General features: G+C 38.8%; 1 protein-coding gene across 10 annotated transcripts in view; it reads left to right on the forward strand.

Moving 5' to 3' along the window:
- Positions 1-22,042, forward strand: part of Ambra1 (autophagy and beclin 1 regulator 1) — a 175,965-nt gene that overhangs the window by 29,541 nt on the left and 124,382 nt on the right. For 6 of the 10 annotated variants that reach the window (XM_047517001.1, XM_047517000.1, XM_047517002.1 and 3 more), the window contains 6 exons: positions 5,579-5,832; positions 6,227-6,285; positions 6,816-6,999; positions 7,770-7,942; positions 9,373-9,439; positions 9,999-11,455. In XM_047517001.1, the coding sequence (XP_047372957.1) occupies positions 5,698-5,832; positions 6,227-6,285; positions 6,816-6,999; positions 7,770-7,942; positions 9,373-9,439; positions 9,999-11,455 (2,075 nt within the window). In that variant the 5' untranslated portion in view covers positions 5,579-5,697. The remainder of the gene's footprint in view (positions 1-5,578; positions 5,833-6,226; positions 6,286-6,815; positions 7,000-7,769; positions 7,943-9,372; positions 9,440-9,998; positions 11,456-22,042) is intronic. The other 4 variants (XM_047517006.1, XM_047517007.1, XM_047517008.1 and 1 more) reach the window with 2 other exon arrangements.

Below are 22,042 nucleotides of genomic sequence, written 5' to 3' on the forward strand. Positions count from 1 at the left end.
ACAGGTGAGGCACTGGGTTTGATCCTCAGAACCACATTAGAAAAAAAAGCAATAAAGTAAAGGTATTGTGTCCATCTACAACCAAAAAAAAAAAAAAAAACTATGTAAATGAATTGTTAGGAGGAAGTGAAAGATTATTTTCATTTTTCTTATTTATTCTTTTATTTATTATCTAGTGGTCTACTTTTACTTATTTTTTACTGGGGATTGAACCCTGTGATGCTCTACACTGAACTACAGCCACAGCTCTTTAGTTTTTTAATTTTTAACTCAGTTGCTCACTTTCCTAAATTGTTGCTGAATCTTTGGGATTACAGGTGTGTGCCTCAGCATTGGACTAATGGTCTTGACCTCTGATGAAATGAACATCAAAAATAGAAAACCACCTTTCAGTTGATACATTGGAACATGATTGAGGCCCTGATACATATGGGCCTTGTGTATGAAATATTGAGAGACAGTTGGAGATTTTATCTTTCTGTAGTAAGATAAATATGTATTTAAACTCTGGAACCAGACTATGTTCGAAATTTGAATCTACTGCTAACTGACTTATTCTCTCAGATTCTTTTTTTTTTTTTTTGGTGCTGGGTATTGAATCCACAGGTGCTTAACCACTGAGCTATATCCCCTACCCCTTTTAAAAATATTTTGAGACAAAGTCTGGCTAAATTATGGAGGTTGATCTGGAAATTGTGATCCTTCTACCTCTCAGCCTCCCAGGTAGCTGAGATTACAGGTGTGTGCCACCATACCTGGTTCATATGGTAAATTTTTTAATCCTCAGGCTAGCCCTAATGTACATACTATCAGCAGTCATATTTTATGGATGAGAAAACTAAGGTGCAGGGAGGTTAAATGACTGTTCTTAAAAAAAAAAAAAAAAAAATCAAGAAACATTCATTAAAAAAAAAAAAAAAAAAAAAGAACTTTTTGTTTGTTTGTTTGATTTAGGTGCTGGGGACCAAGCCCAGGTCCTGTTCAGGTAGGCAAGTACTCTGCCACTCACTTCTATCCCCATCCTGTGCTGAAATTTGATCAGACAGTCTGATCACCGGATCCATGTATATGACTATACTATAGTGTCTCTAATTTTGAAATTATGCATAAGAAAAATAAAATAAACACTACTTTTAACTTCTCCATCTATATTTAACCACAGTTAGCACATTGGCATATACTAAAATATGCTTTATTGGTCTACATATTAGTAGAAAAACAGTTCATGTAATAATTGGAATTTTTCTGCTTCTGGGTGTATTTGTCTTCAGAATGTGTTACTTGTTTACAGTTCTAACTTGTGATGCATGGCCCAAAATTATGTGTCCTCCTGTTGTCAGGCAAAAACTGTTTAGAGGTGCAGTATGGTTGGTGGTATTTGGATTTTGAACTTGGGGTTCTGTATGATGTCATTTGAAGTATCCTGCAGTGCCCTGTTAAAAGGTTTTATTAATGAAAACAAACACCCCTGTAATCTCAGTGACTCAGGAGCCCGAGTCAGGAGGATCACAAGTTCAAGGCCAACCTCTGCAATTGAGAGAGACCCTGTCTCAAAATAAATGAAATGGGCTGAAAGATGGGGGTTTGTGGCTCAGTGGCAAAGGGCCTATGGTTTCAATCCCTAGTACCAAAAAAAAAAAAAAAAAAAGAATAAAAAGGAAAGCTGCCAATTATAGGAAACACTATCCACATTGAGTTTTTAAAGTGTACTGGACCATTTTAGGCCTCTAATTAAAGATCTGACATTTTGTAGTTAATTTTCCAGTTATTGGGAGAACTTTATACAATTTTAGATTTAGTATGTTAAAAATTTTTCCCCCAGTTCTGGGGATTGAACTCAGAGTCTTGTGGCAGAACCTGTGGCAGAATCACAGGTTCTGCCACTGATGTCCACCATCCTGCCCCAGGTTTTTTTTTTTTTTTTTAAGAATTAAATCCTTTTCTAATTTCTCTGTGTTCATATGTTAGTATGTAGCTGATTTGATTCTTAGACCTTGCCTTCATAGACATATTGAAGTGGAGGAAAGATGCAGTTACTCAAATAAATTATGGCATTGGACTCCATTTTAACAGCACCTTGCAAATCTTGTGTGTGTGTGTTTGTGTGTGGGGTTTATTTATTTATTTTCCTCCTCCCCCTTTTTATTATTATTATTAATATTTGTAATACATATACTTCATATACTTGTTTACAAATTATACAAAGACTGGAAAACTCAATAATCAAGTAATGCAATTAAAAATTAACACATAAACAGGTATTTCACTGAAGAGGATAATCAAATGGCAAATAAGCATATGAAGAAAAACCCCAGCATTATTCGTTGTTACCTTGCAAGACTTATTATTTACTGACTTACTGTTCCTAGAAGCTTTACAAAGGAAAGTTTAGGGTCTGAATTATTAGTTTGCAAATATAGCTCTAGTTGTTTGTTCTGGAATTTTGGGTTTTGCTCTTGGGGCCCTAACCCAGGGTTTCCTGTGTGCTAAGCATACACTTTATCACTGAGCTATATCCCAGCCTTCGTTCTGGTTTTTAGTTTACTTATGTAGAGGTATTTCAAATTATATTTAATTATTGTTGCCACACAACAATAATTTTATTTTTATTATTTTATTTTTCCCCCCAAGTACTTTTTACTTCGAAAAAAAATTTTTTTTTTTTTAAATCTGCTATTTCTCCAGGCTCAGTGGGTACACATCTATAATCCCAGTGACTCAGGAGACTGAGGCAGAAGAATCTCAAGTTTGAGGCCAGCTTTGGCAATTTAGAGAGATCCTGTCTCAGAATTAAAAAGAATTGGGATGTAGATCAGTGACCCTTGGGTTTAATCCCTAGTACCAGAGGAAAAACAAAATCTGCTACTTTGGGGTACTGCGGCATTCTGGACTCTGGTTTTAGTTTCCATTGTTTGGTGAGGGAAACCTTAAGGAGCCCTGGAGGAGATTCAGTTCTAATGACAACAATAGCAGTAATGATATTACTACTTCCATATCTCTGATCTTGTTGGAGCCTTACCACAACTCTGTGAAATAGATATTGCAATTCTGGTTTTACACAGGAGGAAACTAAGTCTTAAAGGTTTAGTAACTTATCCACAGTCATATGTCTAAAAGGGTAGAGTAAAATTGCCAGCAAATGATGATCAGATTGCAAGGGGAATCTGTAAATAAACTTAGTTCTCACTGCACTGTAGCATACTGTAGGTGATTTTTATGACTAGTGAATAAATATAATTATGTCTTAGAATTAAGCAGAAAAATTTGTCAGGTGTGTTCATGTTATTGGGTGGTATGTGTTTGGGGCAGAATCTTGGCATTTGTCTTTTGTAGATATTTCAGTCATATCCTTTTGCTTCTATGTACGTAAAGCTTTTAGTGATTGAGAGTTGATTTGGGGACTCTAATGGCATCACAGACTATTCTTGGCACCCTTTGTCTCAGTCTACTTTTACTTTAAAGGACAGTTTGGGAAACTTCTTTTTTCCTTTTAAAAAAGAGGAATGAAAGACACCCTTGACTTCTCCCTCAGTCACAGTCCTGTCTGACTTCAGTTTGACTTAGCTCCTTTTGTTTATAGGGAATGCAGTAAAATCTCTTCTCCAGTGACTGTTAAAGCGTATCGGAGAAGTCCCTTGTCCTTTTAAAGCAAAAGCAAATATTTGTCTTAAGACAAAAGAGTTGTTTTAGACCCTGTCAGTTTTGATCGGGCAGACTTTTTCTCCTTTGAACTTTTGGTGTGTCTAGGTCCCTGGAAATTGACAAGACATGATCTTTGGTAATCCTGAGCTTTTAGTTTTTTAGTTGTCTTGATACTGATATTTGTAGCTGCTCTTTCATCTTCCTTCTGATTTCTGTAGGAACTTAAGGTTGCATCACAGTTTCTGAATCATGACCTATATTTTGTTCTTCCTCTTGAGTTTCAGGAGGTCATGTCAGTTTTTTTTTTTTTTTTTTTTTTTTTTTTAATACAACTGCTACTGTTTCCCTCATTCACTGTAAGTTTATAAATGGCTTAGATGCATTTCCTTTAAAGTACTTTTAGATTGCACTATTAGAATAAAGAATCCTCAAAGTGTTTCTTCTGAATATCTCTATATTAGGTGAAATATTAGGAACTGTATTTCTCACACCTGCCTGGCTAGTAATTATTCACTTACGTAGCACTTTGATCAAAGGGCAACCTGGGTCAGGTTCACATGTAGAATTTTTGTCCTAATTTGTGAGTTGTTAGGGTCACCAAGATTATTTCCTTTGATATTTTATTCTTAACCTATTTAGGAGGTTGACTTGCAACTCTTCGATGTTTTTATCATGTACATATTTATATTATTCAGTAATGATTGATAAGGACTGGAGATGTGACTCAGTGGTAGATGCATGCTTAACATAGGAGAGGGCCTGGGTTCAATCCCTAGCACAAAACAAAGAGTGATAGGGGGATATCATGAGGATACAGTTTAAAATTTGTTACCTTGGCACTTTCTAGGGAACTGTGTGCTGTAGAGGTCTAGGAACTTGGGAGTCTTTTACTGTGGAATATGACGACTACTACTACTGTTACTACTATAATGACTAATTATTATTTTTCTTTTATCATCATCATCACCATCATTATTATTAGCTACTGGGGATTGAGCCCAGAGCCCTTAAATGTTGAGCTGTATCATCCCCGGTCCTTTTAATTTTGAGACACGTTCTTGCTAAGTTGCTGGGGCTGGCTTTGAACTTGCCCTCCTTTCCTGCCTTAACCTTCCAAATAACTGGGATGACAGGCTTGTGCCACTGCGTCCAGCTGAACTTTTTACATTTTAATACTTTGCGGAGAAAACTCCTTCAGTGCAGGCGATCAATATTTTTCCTTCTGTTTGTATTTGGATGCATCTGATTGTGTACTTTTTAGATTGCGGTCTGTTGAGAAATGTAAGGAACTAAATACTGTTTGACATTTTACAATATGTAGTTATTATCTTTTTTTTTTCTTTCTTGGTACTGGGGATTGAACCTATCTTTTATTTTGGGCCAGGGTTCTTTCTAAGTTGCTGAGGCTGGCTTTGAACTTGTGATCCTTCTACCTCATCCTCCTGGGTTGCTGGGATTATGGGCATGTACTACAATGTTCAGTGATTTCTTTCTTTCTTCTTATTTTTTAAAAAAATTTTTTTGTAGTTGTAGGTGGACTTTATTTTGTTTATTTTTATGTGGTGCTGACGATCGAACCCAGTGCCTCACACATGCATGGCAAGCTGTCTGCCACTGAGTTATAGCCCCAGCCCAATTTTTTCTTTTTAAAAACTAGATTTTAGGCCTTTTTTTATCAAGAGCAAAAGTTTTCCCTTCATGATGAAAGAAAAATATCAGATTAACTATTTTAGAGAATGACCTGTTCTTTAGATTTAAAGTAATGCTGTGGAAGATATGACAGAAAAAAATAAAAATTCTGGGGAGAAGGGTCTTTTTGGAGAAGGTATGATTAAATAGGAAAGGGATATTTTCCCCTTTGAGCTAGAATTGTATTTGCAGTAGGAAACTTCTCTTGCAGAATGGGTGTTCTCTAACATTATTCTCCATTCCTTAGATTTCCATGAAGACAACTGACAAGGACCTGAATGGCCTCATTTTAGCTGCTTCAGTGTGTGGAGCTATTACTTGCTCCTTTGTTTCTTGGGCCTGGTGTGACAGTGGCTACTGAGTACCATGAAGGTCGTCCCAGAGAAGAATGCTGTCCGGATACTCTGGGGCCGAGAACGGGGTACTCGGGCCATGGGAGCTCAGCGGCTTCTGCAGGAGTTGGTGGAAGATAAAACCCGGTGGATGAAATGGGAGGGCAAGGTAGGAAAAATGGTTATTTTTGACTTAGATTTGTAGGGATGACAGTAGAATGGGACCTTAGAATGGGTTAGTGATAGAGAACTGAGATAGAATTTATCTTGTGTGGAACAATCAGAATATATGATTTGGGGAGATAGTTTACAAATTTTGAAAGAATTTAAGGACTAGAAATACCTTTTACCTTTAGAGCTAGACATTTTTTCTGATGATAATTTAGATTTCTCTCTCTGTTTGTAACTTGATTATTGTCTCCAGCTTTTTTTTTTTTAACTATACTTACAGTGAATTCTAATATAGAATAGCCCATGTGCTTTTGCGATAGGTTAAGCCATAGTTTATAAATATTTTAACTTTTTTTTTTTTTTTTTTTTTTTTTTTTTTTTTTGTCTCCTAGAGAGTAGAACTTCCTGATAGTCCACGTTCCACCTTCTTACTGGCCTTCAGCCCAGACAGGTACCTAGTCCTTATCTGTAACTTCACATTAAGATTTGTGACAGCATCACTTTTGGTATGTTTGGACTAGCTTAAACTTTCGAGTTAATCCCTAGATGTTTTGTGAAGCACTGTGTAAGTAGAACTTTGCCAGCTTAACATAAAAGAATAAAAAATAGATGAGCAGTACTAACCAGAACAGTAATGGGAATATTAAAGGAAATTGTGAACATTAAAACTTGGAAAATTTTTCAATAACAATCCTTTTGCCTTGGTGATATAGACTACCAATGGCATGATGGCTTTATCAGCTGGCAAAAATATTTTATGAAGATAATAAGTGTCACTTGGGGACAGTGTGGAAAAGCCAGAAGCTTTTAAAGATTTTAGAGTATTTCTGTTGTACATAGATATACTGCCTAATGCACAAGTCTTAGTTTCTTTCATGCTGGAATGGGAATAGTATCAATTTTCTCTGTTGCCCAAAGCTGAAAAAATTTATTATCTTCCCACATGCTTCTTAATTTCACTCCAATTCTTTGATTCCCTAGGACTCTCTTAGCCTCCACCCACGTGAACCATAATATCTATATTACGGAGGTGAAGACTGGCAAGTGTGTTCATTCTCTGATTGGACACCGCCGCACTCCATGGTGTGTTACTTTTCATCCTACCATCTCAGGCCTTATTGCTTCTGGCTGCCTAGACGGGGAGGTTAGGATTTGGGATTTACATGTAAGTATTTTCTTAGGTCTTCCTTTTTTTTTTTTTTCTGGTATTCTAAATATAGACTTATTTGCCAATACGTTCTTAATTCTGGAAGAGAAGCTAGCCATATTCTTAGGACTTCATCTGAGTGCATGTAGTCATTTCTCACTTAATTCATAGTTTTCCATTCTGAAATGAAAAACTATTGGACTACTCTTCTACCTGCCTATTGTGAGATAGAATAGGAGGTTTTAAGATGTGTTTATAATGGATTTCTAATGTTTCAGAGCAAAGATAAGAGCAAGGATTGTACTGTACTCAGATCATGATTGTCAAAGTAAGATGCTCCTTGTCCTTTTGACTGGCCAGTAGGTTGTTCTGTACCGTGTTACACACCTCGCTAGAGTTTCGTAGGCATTAGAAACAGAAACTGCAGGAAAGCTTGTTGCTTGTAGATTGTAAATGACTTGAAGAACTGAGCTGACAGTAATATTTGTCTGATAAATTTGGCACTGCCAGATCACCAGCCTTGGACATTGTTTTACAAATGACATATTTAAAGTCTGTCTGTTAAGTCGTCATTTTATCTTAAATGGGTTACTTTTTTCTTTTCTTTCTTTCTTTTTTTTTTTCCCTTTTGGCAGTGCTGGGGGTTGATCCCATTGCCTTGCACATGCTAGGTAAATGTTGTACCACTGAGCTACACCCCCAACCCCAAATGGACCATTCTTGAAGTTGACTTCCCTCTCTATTAGCAGTTTATAACCAGAAAATATTTGGGCTTGGTTCATTTGCAGGGTGGGAGTGAAAGCTGGTTTACAGATAGCAACAATGCCATTGCCTCCCTGGCTTTCCACCCTACGGCTCAACTCTTGCTGATCGCTACTGCCAATGAGATCCACTTCTGGGATTGGAGCCGACGGGAGCCCTTTGCTGTGGTGAAAACAGCTAGTGAGATGGAACGGGTCCGGTGAGTGCTCCACCCCACTGGCAATGTCTGGCATAGGATTGATAGAACAGAGAACATTTACACCTCAGGAGACAGGTTGTTATCCCTGCTCAGGGCAGGTTATTATCCCCACAACTCCTTCTACTTTTTTTTTTTTTAAGTGGTACTGGGGTTTGAACCTGGGACCTGGAATATGTTAAGGTGAATGCTATATCTCTAAGCTACATCCCCAGCTCTATAAAATATTTATTTTAAATTAGGGTCTCGCTAAGTTGCTAGAACTGACCCCAAATTTGTGATCCTCTTACCTCAGTCTCCTATGGAGCTGGGATTACAGATGTACACCACCGTGCCAGGTTATTCCTGCTTTTAAACAGTTGGTTAATCATCTGGGAGCAGTTCATTTTTTTCATTCTAGTCATCATAATTTTATTAGCTTTATCTTCTGGTCTTTGGAGACCAGGGTCATTCAAACCTTTTTTTAGGTTCCAAACTATCTATGTTTGATATAGTCCTCCTCAGGGGAACTTGGAAGAGATTTGGATGGTGTTTTAAATAGCTTGGTGGGTCACTTCTCACCCTTTCTTGTCTATGGAACTGAACTATGGAGATTTCAATTTGCTAAGTATTACTTATTTAGCCTTTAAGATCAAAACACACATGGGGGGCTCGGGTTGTAGCTCAGTGGTAGAGCACTTTCCTGGCATATATGAGGCACTGGGTTCAATCCTCAGCACCACATAAAAATAAATAAATAAAAATAAGTTATTGTGTCAATCTACAACTAAAACACACACACACACATACACACATACACACACACAGACACATAGAGTAGGCTAAAGATGTAGCTCAGTAACAGCGTGCTTGCCTAGCATGCATGAGACTCTGGGGTCAGTCCTTAGCACTACAAAAAGAAAAAAAAGAAAAGAAATTGAAACAAAACAGAAAATACTACTTATTTTAATGTGTTTTCTTTTAATCCTTTTGATATTGTAGTTGGATACGTTCTGATTTTCTAGTTTCAGCTATGTTGCTTGTTACTGATACTGTTCATTGCCACCAGAGTGCATATTTCTTCCCAGTGTAGCTGCTGTATGAGGGAAGAATTGAACCTTTGGTAGAGTACAGGAGCATTGTATGCTTTACTTTGAGGTGGGCTCTTAAATATGAACAGATGTATACTTAATGTAGCTGCCTCCTCAGATGCAAACCCAGGTGTTTTTCAAAAGTGAAATTGTTATTTTTGTAATATATGTTCCTTTATGTTGGCTAGAAATATTTAGCCTTACTATTTTAATCTCTTCAAATGTTTTGAAAGCATGAAGTGTATGCCTAGGTAATACCATAATTATTGGTAACAATTGTTGTAAATACAAAGACAGTTTTTCTTCTCATTTAACATAATCTTTCTATGTATGTCTTTATTTTTCTTCCTTCTGTGATTCCAGTCTGGTGAGATTTGATCCACTTGGACACTATTTACTCACAGCAATTGTTAACCCCTCTAATCAGCAGGTAAGAATCCAGCAGTTTCAATTCCATCTGAACTGTGAGTTACTTTATAAATGAGAGCTCTAATTCTGATTGGATTGGATTTCAATTCTCAATATCTGAGTCTTTTATTTTTCTAGTTAGGACTTTGGTTAACTTCAAATCATATAGTCAGAGTTACAGCCATAATCTTGACAGTAGAGTCAATTTTTAAACCCCCTAGTGATCAGTCACCTCATAACACTTGTTGTCAATAGGACATGTTGGATAGATTGTCACTCATGCCTCTGGCTGCTTTACATTGAGTTTCCCCCACTCTTTTTATGTCATGGAGATGCCTTTGATAAGAGAATTGGTTTGCCATCTGTACTCATTGAGATATGTTGCGAATTGCAAATGAGTAATATATATGATGAATCTGAATCTGAAGGCTGTTAGTCCTTCGTACTTCAAGGGTAGAGAGTTGTTGCTCATCTAAGAAGGTGATTCTCCTTGGATGATTATTGGTCATTTTCTGGATTTACTTGGAATTTCTACCTAACTGCCTTGCTCTACCCCTGCCCCATGCTGGTCCATGTTGCAGGGTGATGACGAACCAGAAATTCCCATAGATGGAACAGAATTATCCCACTACCGTCAGCGTGCTCTCCTGCAATCACAGCCAGTTCGCCGGACGCCTCTCCTCCATAATTTCCTGCACATGCTGTCCTCCCGCTCCTCTGGCATCCAGGTGGGAGAGCAAAGCACAGTGCAAGATTCTGCTACCCCCTCACCCCCACCGCCTCCCCCTCAGCCCTCCACGGAGCGCCCCAGGACTTCCGCTTACATCAGGCTCCGACAGCGGGTCAGTTACCCCAACACAGTTGAGTGCTGCCAGCACCCTGGGATCTTGTGCCTTTGCAGCCGCTGCTCTGGCACTCGAGTTCCTTCCCACTTGCCACACCAGGACAGTGTCCCCCCTGCTTCTGCCAGAGCTACTACCCCTTCCTTTTCTTTTGTACAGACCGAGCCCTTCCATCCCCCGGAGCAGGCTTCGTCAACGCAGCAGGACCAGGGCCTCCTGAACCGGCCGTCTGCCTTCAGTACGGTCCAGAGCAGCACTGCTGGCAACACGCTCCGCAACCTCAGTCTGGGTCCCACCCGTCGCTCTTTGGGAGGCCCTCTGTCTAGCCACCCTTCTAGATATCACCGAGAAATAGCCCCTGGGCTGACAGGATCTGAGTGGACCCGGACAGTACTCAGTCTGAACTCGCGCTCTGAGGCAGAAGCAATGCCTCCGCCCAGAACCAGTGCCTCCTCAGTGAGTTTGCTGTCTGTGCTGAGACAGCAGGAAGGTGGCTCTCAGGCGTCTGTGTATACTTCAGCCACAGAAGGGAGGGGTTTTCCAGCATCAGGGTTGGCACCTGAGTCAGATGGAGGGAATGGCTCCAGCCAGAATAACTCAGGCAGCATTCGCCATGAGCTTCAATGTGACCTGAGGCGCTTCTTTTTGGAATATGACCGGCTGCAGGAGCTGGACCAGAGCCTGAGTGGGGAAGCTCCTCAGGCCCAACAGGCCCAGGAAATGCTCAACAATAACATCGAATCTGAGAGGCCAGGCCCTTCTCACCAGCCCACCCCACACAGCAGTGAGAACAACTCCAACCTGTCCCGTGGTCACCTAAATCGCTGCCGAGCCTGCCACAATCTCTTGACCTTCAACAATGATACCCTGCGCTGGGAAAGAACCACACCTAACTACTCTTCTAGTGAGGCTAGCTCCTCCTGGCAGGTCCCCACTTCCTTTGAGGGCATGCAATCAAGTGGCAGCCAGTTACCACCTCTTGAGCGGACTGAAGGCCAGACGCCCAGCTCCAGCAGGCTGGAGTTGAGCAACTCTGCTAGTCCACAGGAGGAGAGGACTGTGGGGGTGGCCTTTAACCAGGAGACAGGCCACTGGGAAAGAATTTATACCCAGTCCAACAGATCTGGAACTGTATCACAGGAAGCCTTACATCAGGATATGCCTGAGGAAAGCTCCGAGGAAGATTCCCTCAGGAGGTAAGCAGTTGTTTTCCTCTGCATCCCTGCCTTTTCTCCTCATATTTCTTCCTTCAGTCCTATAGATGGTGTGGCTCTAACTGAAGTGTCTTGGACCCACGCATCTGGTTCTGATCTCCTCACTGCATAATCTTAGAAAATTTTGCTTTGGTGGCAGAGATAGGATTGGGCCTAGGATGAGTCAGTTGGCAGTATCAGATCTATTTCTGGCTAAATCCAAGGCCCTGGCTTTGGCCTTGAAAAGAGAGTGTAGATGAGGTTAGAGAGGCATGAGGAGATAGAACCACTGACCTCTGCCCTGCCTTTTGACTTTCTTGAAGGATTTTATATATAGGAGTAGTTACTGTGAGATAAGAAAATGTCCTAGAGTGTCTAGGAATAAGTTTCAAAAGAGAATTCCTTTTGGTTTAGATTAGTATATTGTACTGGCTTTTGTATTTTGTTGCTTTAGACAACCTCCTAATCATTACCTTTTGGAATACTGCAGCTTGACAAAGGGCAAAGATACATAAACACACACACACACACACACACACACACACAGATGTTTATATAAAGTAAGTGAAATTCAAAAACAATTTCTAGGTATATATCTTTGTGTATATGTGTGTGTGTGTGTGTGTGTGTGTGTGTGTGTTTGGTACCAGAGTATGAACCCAGGGGTACTTTACCACTGAGCTACATCCTTGGTCCTTTTTTATGTTTTATTTCGAGACAGGGTCTTGCTAAATTGCTGAGTCTGACCTTGAATTTGCAATCCTCTTGCCTTGGCCTTCTGAGTTGCTGGGAATACAGGCATGTGCCACTGCACCGGCCAGATAAATGTCTTTAAATAGCATCTTAGTTACTCAATTAAGAATTTTTGTTTTGTTTTTTCATTTGTTGCTGGGATTTTTATTTATTTCAAGATGGGGTCTCCCTTTGTTGCTCAGACTGGTCTTGAACTCTGGGCTCAAGTGATCCTCCCACTTCAGCAACCTGGATAACTGAGATGATAGGTATGTGCCACCATGCCTGACTTGGTGCTGCGAATTGAACCCAGGGCCTCATGTAGGCTCAGCACACGCTCTACCACTTAGCTACATTCCAAGCCTCAAGATTCTTTGAATGGACCTTTCAGACGGACATTTATCCTGGTGTGAGAAAGAAGAATTCATGGAAAGAAGTCTTCTCCATACATGGATTGGCATCCTGGCCAACTCTTTGATGAAAGAAACAGTGGGCGTAGTTGATCACCCACCACATGTTCCATGTATGGCTTTGTGCGCATCCATCTTGATTTATTAGGGACTTCATTCTGTAATTTTGTGAAAGGTCAAATCTAGCGTAATCACCAGCTTCCAGAATATGCCTGTTGGATCCAAACAGCATATTGTTCTTCATTATATCCTCTGCTGAAGCAACTGAAATTTCTTTGCCATAAGATTCTAACAAGGGGAGGAATATGGATTGTGCACATAATGTACTAGTTATTTTGGGAAGTTGCTTTAGACAGGCACTCGGTCAATAAGCATTAGTTGAATGGTTATAATTTTTCCAGCACTGTGTTAGGCACTGCACACTGCACTGTGCCCACTGGAGTACACAGTTTTTTTTTATGAATGTAACACTTATTTATATGAAATTTATCAAAAATTTAGATGATCAGCCAGGTGTGGTAGCACAGGGCCATAATTCTAGCTACTCAGGAGGCTGAGGCAAGAGGATCACAAATTCCAGACCAGCCCAAGTAACCAGAAGAGTTTCAAAATTTAGTAAGACTGGGGATGTAGCTTAGTTCATGTGGTCCTGTAATCAATCCACAATTCCACCAAAAAAGAAAAAGTATAGATGATCAAGTGCTTCCTTATGTGGTACTGAGATTAAATGTACTCTAAACAAACAAGCAATAATAAAGGAATCATTTCAGAGAAAGTGAGGTAACATCAAACAAGGATTAACGAACTCCACTTGAAAGATGGTAGGATTTAGACAAAGACCTTTGTATTAGGGGCTCAGCACATACTAAAGGATTAAAGTGTATGGTGTATGTATGATAGTAGGCAGTTACTATGGACTTAGAGTCAGGGACAAAGGGGAGCTTGGCTGGATGTGAAGGGTAGGCAAAAGTAATGGAGAACTGTCACTGTGTCCAAAGAGTGAGACCAGTCCTGGATGAAAAACTTCTCAGTTCCTGGTTTTGGAATATTTTTTGCCTTGCATAATGACCCACATCAAAAGTTTAGGATTCTGTTGTCCTCTTTGTCAAGATAGATGAGAAGGCATCCAGCATAGCACTGATGTGTAGTAGACCTCAAAGTTTATTTTAAAGGCAACCATGAAGGTACTGTCTTCTTGTTGCTGTGAGAAACCTAACAATTCTTGTCTCCTTAGTGACATCGGGCTTCTGGTCAGCTTTTGTCTGTTCTGACAGTACTTCTTCATATGTGATTCTTATGAGCAAACCCCTAGTGATTAAAATAAACTCTACTGTGTGATGATAATTTCACATACCAATTACTGAGTGCCTACTATGTGTTAGGAACTGATCTTTCTTTTCTTTCCTTTTCTTTTTTTCTTTTTTGTACTGGGGATTGAACCCAGGGGCACTTAATCACTGAGCCACATCCTCTGCCCTTTTTTATACTTTATTTGGACACAGGGTCTTGCTAAGTTTGTGAGGCTGTCTTTGAATTGCACTCCTCCCTCCTCAGCCTCCAGAGCTGCTGGGATTACAGGCATACACCACTGTGCTTGAAGTAACTTTGAAGTAATTTTGGGGGATTGATGGGGTGAAGTTATTTTTCCTAATTTCCAAAACTGTTCAGGGCAGGTATTACATTTCCCATTTTGCTATGAAAAGCAATGCTCTTAGTGGAGTCAGAATTTCACATAAAAGCTTATATGGTAGGTCTCTGAGGATTTGAACTCTGGTCTGCATGACAGGGCTTTGACCAAACTACCACCTAACATTCCTTACTATGATAACCTCATTTTTTAGTGAGCCACTTTGTTTTTCCTTCTTTGTAATTTTTTATTATGGAACTCTTCAAACATATAAAAATGAAGAGAAAAGTATAATAAATGAACTCCCATATACCTATCACTTGACTTCAAAAATTATGCTTGGCCAACCTTTTTCGCCTATATTCCCTACCAGCTACCTCAACGCAGATGTCGTATAATTTTGTCTGTACTACTTCACTGTTTCTCTAGAATAAGACTGTCCAAGAATACTTCATGCGGTGTTGGAAATGCATGATAACCATTAGCCACATGTGGTTATGGAGTAGTTGAAATGCTGCTAGTAGGATCTGAGGAACTAGATTTTAAAAATTTTATTAATTTAAATATAAATAACCACATATGACTAGTGGATACTTTGTGCACTTAAAATATTGATCATCATAAAGTAGGTCATTTAAAACCTGGAAACTATTAAGGATGTACCAGAAGTTTTGTTTACATTTTTTTTTTCTGGTGATGAAAATAGTTTATGTTATGGTTTAATGAAGTTTAAACATTTAAAATTATATGTTGTAGAAAAGTCCCTTTGTCATCCTGTGATAAAAAATTTTATCATTTTAAAATTTTCACTTTTAAAATGTACAAATAATGCATATTTCTCATTATAAAATAGTGAATAGTAGTTCCATTATTTATGGAGTCACTTTTAAAAGAGCTAGGTTATAGTATACCATGAGATGGCTATTGACTGACTCAAAAATGAGGAATATTGTAAAATATTCTAAGTGCACATATGTTGAAGAAGGCCCATGGCTTCCTCATACATTGGATGGCTGTATTCTGGTGAAAATCACTAGTATACACAGGTGCTAATCAGCATCTTTTGCCTTCTAAAGGGGCAGATGGACCAACCCTTGCTTCTGTTTCTCCAGCAGGTGTCACTGTTGGGTTACTGCTGTGGTTGCTGCTGCTTGCTGCTCCTGCTGGGCTAGGATGTCAGGGAAGAAGAGGTGTCCTTACTGTTTGTGTAGGAGGTTGGATCTTATAACAAAGCAGTTTTTATAGGTGCTATTGTTATTAAGTGAGTAGAGTTCCCAAAAGGTGATTGTACTTGAAGGGAAAGGGTTTTGTTCTTTTGTCTTATAGCGGAGATAGGCTAAACAGGTGTGTTATGATCCTTGGTACTGAAGGGACAATTAATAGTGTCTTCAAATACTGAGAGTATTAATAAGTATACAGTATATTTTCAGGATAACTCTTTGCTGCTGCATGGTAAAAATCACTACAGTGTTTGTCTCCTTTTGCCTAAGGGCAGTCAAGGGCAAGCTGTCTGTGTAGTTGACTGCTTTACAAGTTGGGTGTCGGGCCATATGCTGCACTACCAGAAACATCCTTTTTGGTCTGAGAGTACAGACTTATGAAAGAAAAGGTCAGGGTAATGTGACTTCTTGCAGTAGGAGTCCCTTGATCTTTAAAGAGTACTAAGAAAAAGTATTGAAATGGCATCTTTATTTAGTCCAGACTCACTGTCTGTCTGTCTTTCTCTGTCTTTTAATGCTGGAGATCACTCTTGGGAATTTGTACGTGCTAGGCAAGTGCTCTACCGTTGAACTACGTACCTCACCCAAGTGTCTCTCTCTCTTTTTTTGGTACTGGGGATTGAATCCAGGCCTTCTTCACCACTAACCTGCACCCTTAGCCTTTTTTGTTTTGCGACAGGGTCTCAGAAGTTATCCAGGCTGGCCTCAAACTTGAGATCTTCTTGCCTCAGTCTCCCAGGTCTTTTGGGATTACAGCTAGGTACCACTGCTTGCAGCAACTGCTTCCTCTTTCTGATGATGAAATAAAATCTTGTGGGTCTTGTGCTTGGCATCTCAATAACTTTATTATCTCTGTTGGTCAATGCTGTTGACTTTTTTTTCTCCTTAAAGATACATCTGCAGTTTTTTTTTTTTTTTTTTTTTTTTGATTTTTAAAAAATTTTTACAGATTGCATTTTGATTCATTGTACACAAATGGGGTACAACTTTTCATTTCTATGGTTGTACACAATGTAGATTCACACCATTCATGTAATCATATATATATATATATATATATATATATATATATATATATATATATACACACACACACACACACACACAGGGTAATACTGTTTCATTCTACTATCTTTCTGTCCCCCATCCCCTCCCACCCCTTTTTCCTCTACACTATCCAAAGTTCCTTCATTCTTTTCTCCCCACCGCCACCCTCCCCCCATAATATTTTGTCATGCACTTATCAGAGAAAACATTCAGTTTTTACACCTGCAGTTTTGAGAAGGTATACTTGATTTTTTTTTTTTCCCAAGTGCTAGGGATCATCCCAGCACCTCACACATGCTAGGTAGATGCTGTACCATTAAACTGCTTCCCTACCCACTTTTATTTTTTATTTTCAGTTAAGATCTCATTATGTTGCCCAGGCTGGCCTTGAATTTATGATCCTCCTTCTTCAGCCTTTCAAGTCATTGGAATTATAGGTGTGCACCTGCAGGCCCAGCACTTGATTTTGATTTAGTCCAAATTAGATGTGAATAATTGAAAGAAATGTGAAGGTTCTGTTTCCCATTGATGCTTTATTTTGTTTTTTGTTTCTATAAAAGGCTTTTCATTGAATTTACTTAGAAGTGGGATGATGAGCATTTAAGAAAGTGCATGCTTCATCCTCTTTTGAGAGGGGTCTGATCATTATTAGAATGAATGGGTTTTTTGTTTGTTTTATTTTGTTTTTTGGTATCTGGTATTGAACCCAGTGGTGCTTAACCACTGAGCCACATCCCCACTCCTTTTGTGGTTTTTGTATTTTATTTAAAAAAGGTCTCACTGAGTTGCTGAGGGCCTTGCTAGGTTGCTGAGGCTGGCGTTGAACTTGTGATCCTCCTGCCTCAGCCTCCCAAGCCACTGGGATTATAGGCATGCGCCACTGTGCCTGGCAGGACAGAATCCTTATATAAAGAAAACATTTTGCTTTATCTTTAACTATATAGGTTTTTTGTTTTGTTTTGTTTTTGTTTTTTAAGATTTTCACTAAGTTGCTGAACTGAGGCTGACTGGCTGACTTTGAACTTGTGATCCTTCTGCCTCAACCTTCGAAGTAGCTTGAATTATAGGCATGTGCCACCCTGCCCAGGTCTGATTATGTAAAATAGGAATAGTTGCCCCTAAAAAGCCTGGTGGAATTGTTGTCTTTGTATTCAAGATAAAACGAACCCTTAAAACCATTTGAGTTCCTACTCAGAAGTTTGGCATTTAGGGATAATGAATAGGGAAGAATCCTTAATCAAGAGAATTTCATTTGTGGTATGGGCAAATTATGTTCTCTTAGGAGAACCAGGTATTGGGAAGTCAAAAAGGGATCAAAGCTTATGTTGGAATATAGCAATTTGGTTTATAAGAGGTAAAGGAAGCTGGAGGAAGGTAAGCCCAGGCCTCTGAGAAAGGAGCTGAGGAGTACATAGAGGGCTGCCCCAAGTGTGAGTGTGACTTTTAATATAACCCTAAGACTTGGGCTTGGAAAATGAATACTCTGATTAATCTATTCACTTACTCAGTTAACATGTTTATTAAGCATCTAGTACTGTGTAATAGGAACTATTTAAATATTAGCCTTAATCTCTTATTTTAGTGGGAGAATGACAATAAACAAATACATGAAATATTTAGTATGCTAGGTGGTAACAATATGTAGAAAAAGAAAAATGTCCTAAAAATAATAGGGTATGCTGGGGTGAAAGTTTGCAGTTTGAAATAAGATAATTAGGTGAGGTTTGATAAGTGACATCGGAGCAGAGACCTCATGGAAGTGTGGGAGCAAACCCTGCCCATATGGAGTGCAAGCGCATTCCAGAAAGAGAAGGGCAAATTCAACACCCCGGAGGTGCTTGCCATAGTCAGGTGTGTAGCTTAAGCACAACAAGGACTGGATTGATTAGGTAGGGTCTTTAATGCCATTTAGGGGCTTTTGCCTGTTCTTCTGAGTGATCTGAGAAGTCATCAGATTGGCATAATATTTTATATTAAAGATCTTCTGTTATTTAAAAGGATCACTGTGGCTGCTGGTTAAGAATAGACTGACGAGGCTCTGCTAAGTGGGGTAAATTAAAGTTATGCCAACCTCACACACTTTTAGATTAATTTAACAGTCTTTAGTGAAAACTAGGTGGCAAGAGTGCACTGTGTGTCAGAATAAGAAAAATCTTAAATATGTGGATGAAGATGAAAAATCTTAAATATGTTCAATGAATGAATCAATCAGTTCTCTTAGTAGGCACATTACCTACAACAGTGCCTCTCCACTCCCTTATAATCCTCAAGTCCGGAAATGTGTTACTAAAACTGTGAGGGAGGAAGAAACTTAAAAATTTATAGTGAACAGGAATTAAAAAATAGAAATTAAAATCCTGGGTTTTGCTTCTTACAAAACTAATGCAAATTTATTTGTAAAATTTTAAACATTTTAGAAATGTGTGATTATAGTAAATAAATGTCCTCTGCAGAGCCCCCGCTCAGAGATAACTACTGTTAACAATTTGTGTGTGTTAACTCCAGAGTTTTTTTTTAATGCAAATAAAAAAATTTCTTCCCTTGATGTATACATTTTGGTCATTTTTTCATGTTTAATATTCCTTTTTACAATGGCACAGTATTTCAACAATTGAATCCATCATAATTATGCAGTGCCTTGCTGATAGAATTTGGAATTTTTTCTATCTCACAATGCCACAGTATCTTTGCATACTTGTGTTTCTAGAGGATGAATTTCTAGAAGTGGAATTGTTAGGGCTGAAGAATATGATGGTTAATGGTAAATGAAAATTAATTGTAGAGTATTTATTGTTATCTTAAATAAGATGCACAGAATATTTCCTATATCCTGTTTTATTTTACTGAATATAATTTCATAGATGTCATAATTTCAGAGATTAGGACTTCCAATCCTGTGGGGTTTTTTTCCCCCCCATAAATATGTTTTAAATTTCTCAGCAAATTTTCTCACCATTTGGTTTTCAGGGTTGAGAAAGACTTGTTTTATTAATTCTAAATATCTACCACTTGGAGGTGTTACTGTATTTTCCTTCTCCAACATGCTTGTATAAGTAAAACATAGTCCCCCACCTCCATCTTTGACATTTACTTATACATGGGTTTTGAACTACTTGGTCTTGTGTGTCTTGTTAAATGATTGGAAGAATCCAGTTGGCTCATTGCTCATCATAAGGCTGTGACACTTGTATGTTTATCATCCTTAGTGATTAGGCAACCCATTTCTCTCTTTGGCAATATAGGGGTGAGGATAGGGTGGAGGAGAGGTACTATTGCTGTTAATTTTTCTTACCTTTGCCTAGTTAGGTCATTTTGTGTGTGTGTGTGTGTGTGTGTGTGTGTCTGTGTGTCTGTGTCTGTGTGTTGGCCTTACTAAGCATGTGTCTATCACTGAGCTACGTCTTCAGTCCCCATTCACTTTGTTTTGAACCTCTTTGAATTCTGGGCCTGATTTTTGCTCCACCTTCTACATCAGGGATTGGCAAACTTTTTCTGTAAATTTACAGGACAAGATACATTTTTTTAAACTTAATTTTTAAGTTTATTCTTAACTTATTCTTTTAAAAATGTTTTTTTTAAATTTATTTTTATTGTAAACAAATGGGATACATGTTGTTTCTGTTTGTACATGGAGTAACAGCATACCATTTGTGTAATCATACATTTACATAGGGTAATGTTGTTTGATTCATTCTGTTATTTTTTCCTTCCCTCCCACCCCTCCCACAACTCTTTTCCCTCTATACAGTCCCTCTCCCACCCCCCATTATGTGTCATCATCCGCTTATCAGTGAGATCATTCATCTTTTGGATTTTTGAGATTGGCTTATCTCACTTAGCATGATATTCTCCAATTTCATCCATTTGCCTGCAAATGCCATAATTTTATTATTCTTTATAGCTGAGTAATATTCCATTGCATATATATACCACAGTTTCTTTATCCATTCATCAATTGAAGGACATCTAGGTTGGTTCTACAGTCTGGTATTGTGAATTGAGCAGCTGTGAACATTATTGTGGCTGTATCTCTGTAGTATGCTGATTTTAAGTCCTTTGGGTATAAGCCGGGGAGTGGGATAGCTGGGTCAAATGATGGGTCCATTCCAAGTTTTCTAAGGAATCTCCACACTGCTTTCCAGAGTGGCTGCACTAATTTGCAGCCCCACCAGCAATGTATGAGTGTACATTTTCCCCCACATCCTCTCCAACACCTATTGTTGCTTAAAAATGTTTTTATTAGTCCATTACACTCAAACATAATATTGGAATTCATTTTGACATAATCATACATGCATGGAATATAATTTGTTTCACTTCAGTCTCTAGTATTTCCCTTTCCCTCCCAACCTCCCATCCCTATTCTCCTTCCTCTACTATTCTAGTCTTCCTTGTGTTTGTGTATAGTTTTTTTAAAATTATTTTTAGATGTTGATAGACCTTCATTATTTTATTCATTTATTTGTGGTGCTGAGAATCAAATCCAGTGCCTCACACATGCTAGGCAAGTATTCTGCCACTGAGCCACAACCCCATCCCCAATATAGTTTTTTTGGATTGGTGCTTTATGGATATACAAGGATAAATATTTACAAGTACATATTTGTGGACTTTGCAGGCAGTATGGTTTCTATTGCAACTTGCTCTAAAGCAGCCATAGACCAATATGGCTATGTCCCAATAAAACTTAGAGGATGGGAGCAAATTTGATTTTATATAATTTTCACATGTCAAAAATCTTTGATGTTTTTCAGTCATTTAAAAGTGTAAAAACCATTCTTTTGTGTTGTACAAAAAGAGACAGTGACCCTGAGTTGGTGTATGAGTTGTAGTTTGTCAATCCCTGCTTTATATAAAAGTGATTTGGAAGAATCAAGTCCTGGAGTAATAGAAGGCTTCATGACAGTGTGGGCCCAGAAGAGGTCAGTAGGGGACTCCTATACTTGTTCTTGTTCTCTTTCTTTGTACTTTGAACTAGATAAGTGCATAAAGAATTTGTTTCCTGTACTGTCTGCCTTGAAGCAAGGTTCTCCAGCCTCCCTTTAAGTGTATCTTGAGAATTGCGTGCAAGTGAGGTAGCTGCCCTGGCTGGGAGGGTATGATCCTCCAGGTCCTCAGGCAGCATGCCTGATGGGCAGCCCTTCCCCCAATGTGGGTCAAATTAACACCTGTTAGGCTGAACTAAATTATCCCTCCTCATTCCTCTCTGGAGAGGTGTGCTTTGTGTACACACTGAAACATGAAAAGATGTAATTGCTTCTGTCAGCTCAGTGGGTTGGAGCACCGTGGTGAAATCTATATATTTGCTGCAAATACATTGAGAGCAATTTCCCATGTACTCATCTTTCTCACTTTGGGTTCCCTTCTTTACTGTGTCTGTCAGAGTAGTGCTCTAAAGGGTACGGAGAATGTTTCAGACAATAACACCAGGTGTAGGGGGTTCTGTTTGCATAATATATTTTGCTTATTGTAATCAGTTCCAACCCAATAGAACTGAACAGTAGCTTCCCCTCCACCTCCTGGGTTTCTTATATATTTGTAGGGTTGTGGGGAA

Source organism: Sciurus carolinensis, chromosome 11 (genome assembly GCF_902686445.1).
Source record: "Sciurus carolinensis chromosome 11, mSciCar1.2, whole genome shotgun sequence".
Taxonomy (NCBI): Eukaryota; Metazoa; Chordata; class Mammalia; order Rodentia; family Sciuridae; genus Sciurus; species Sciurus carolinensis.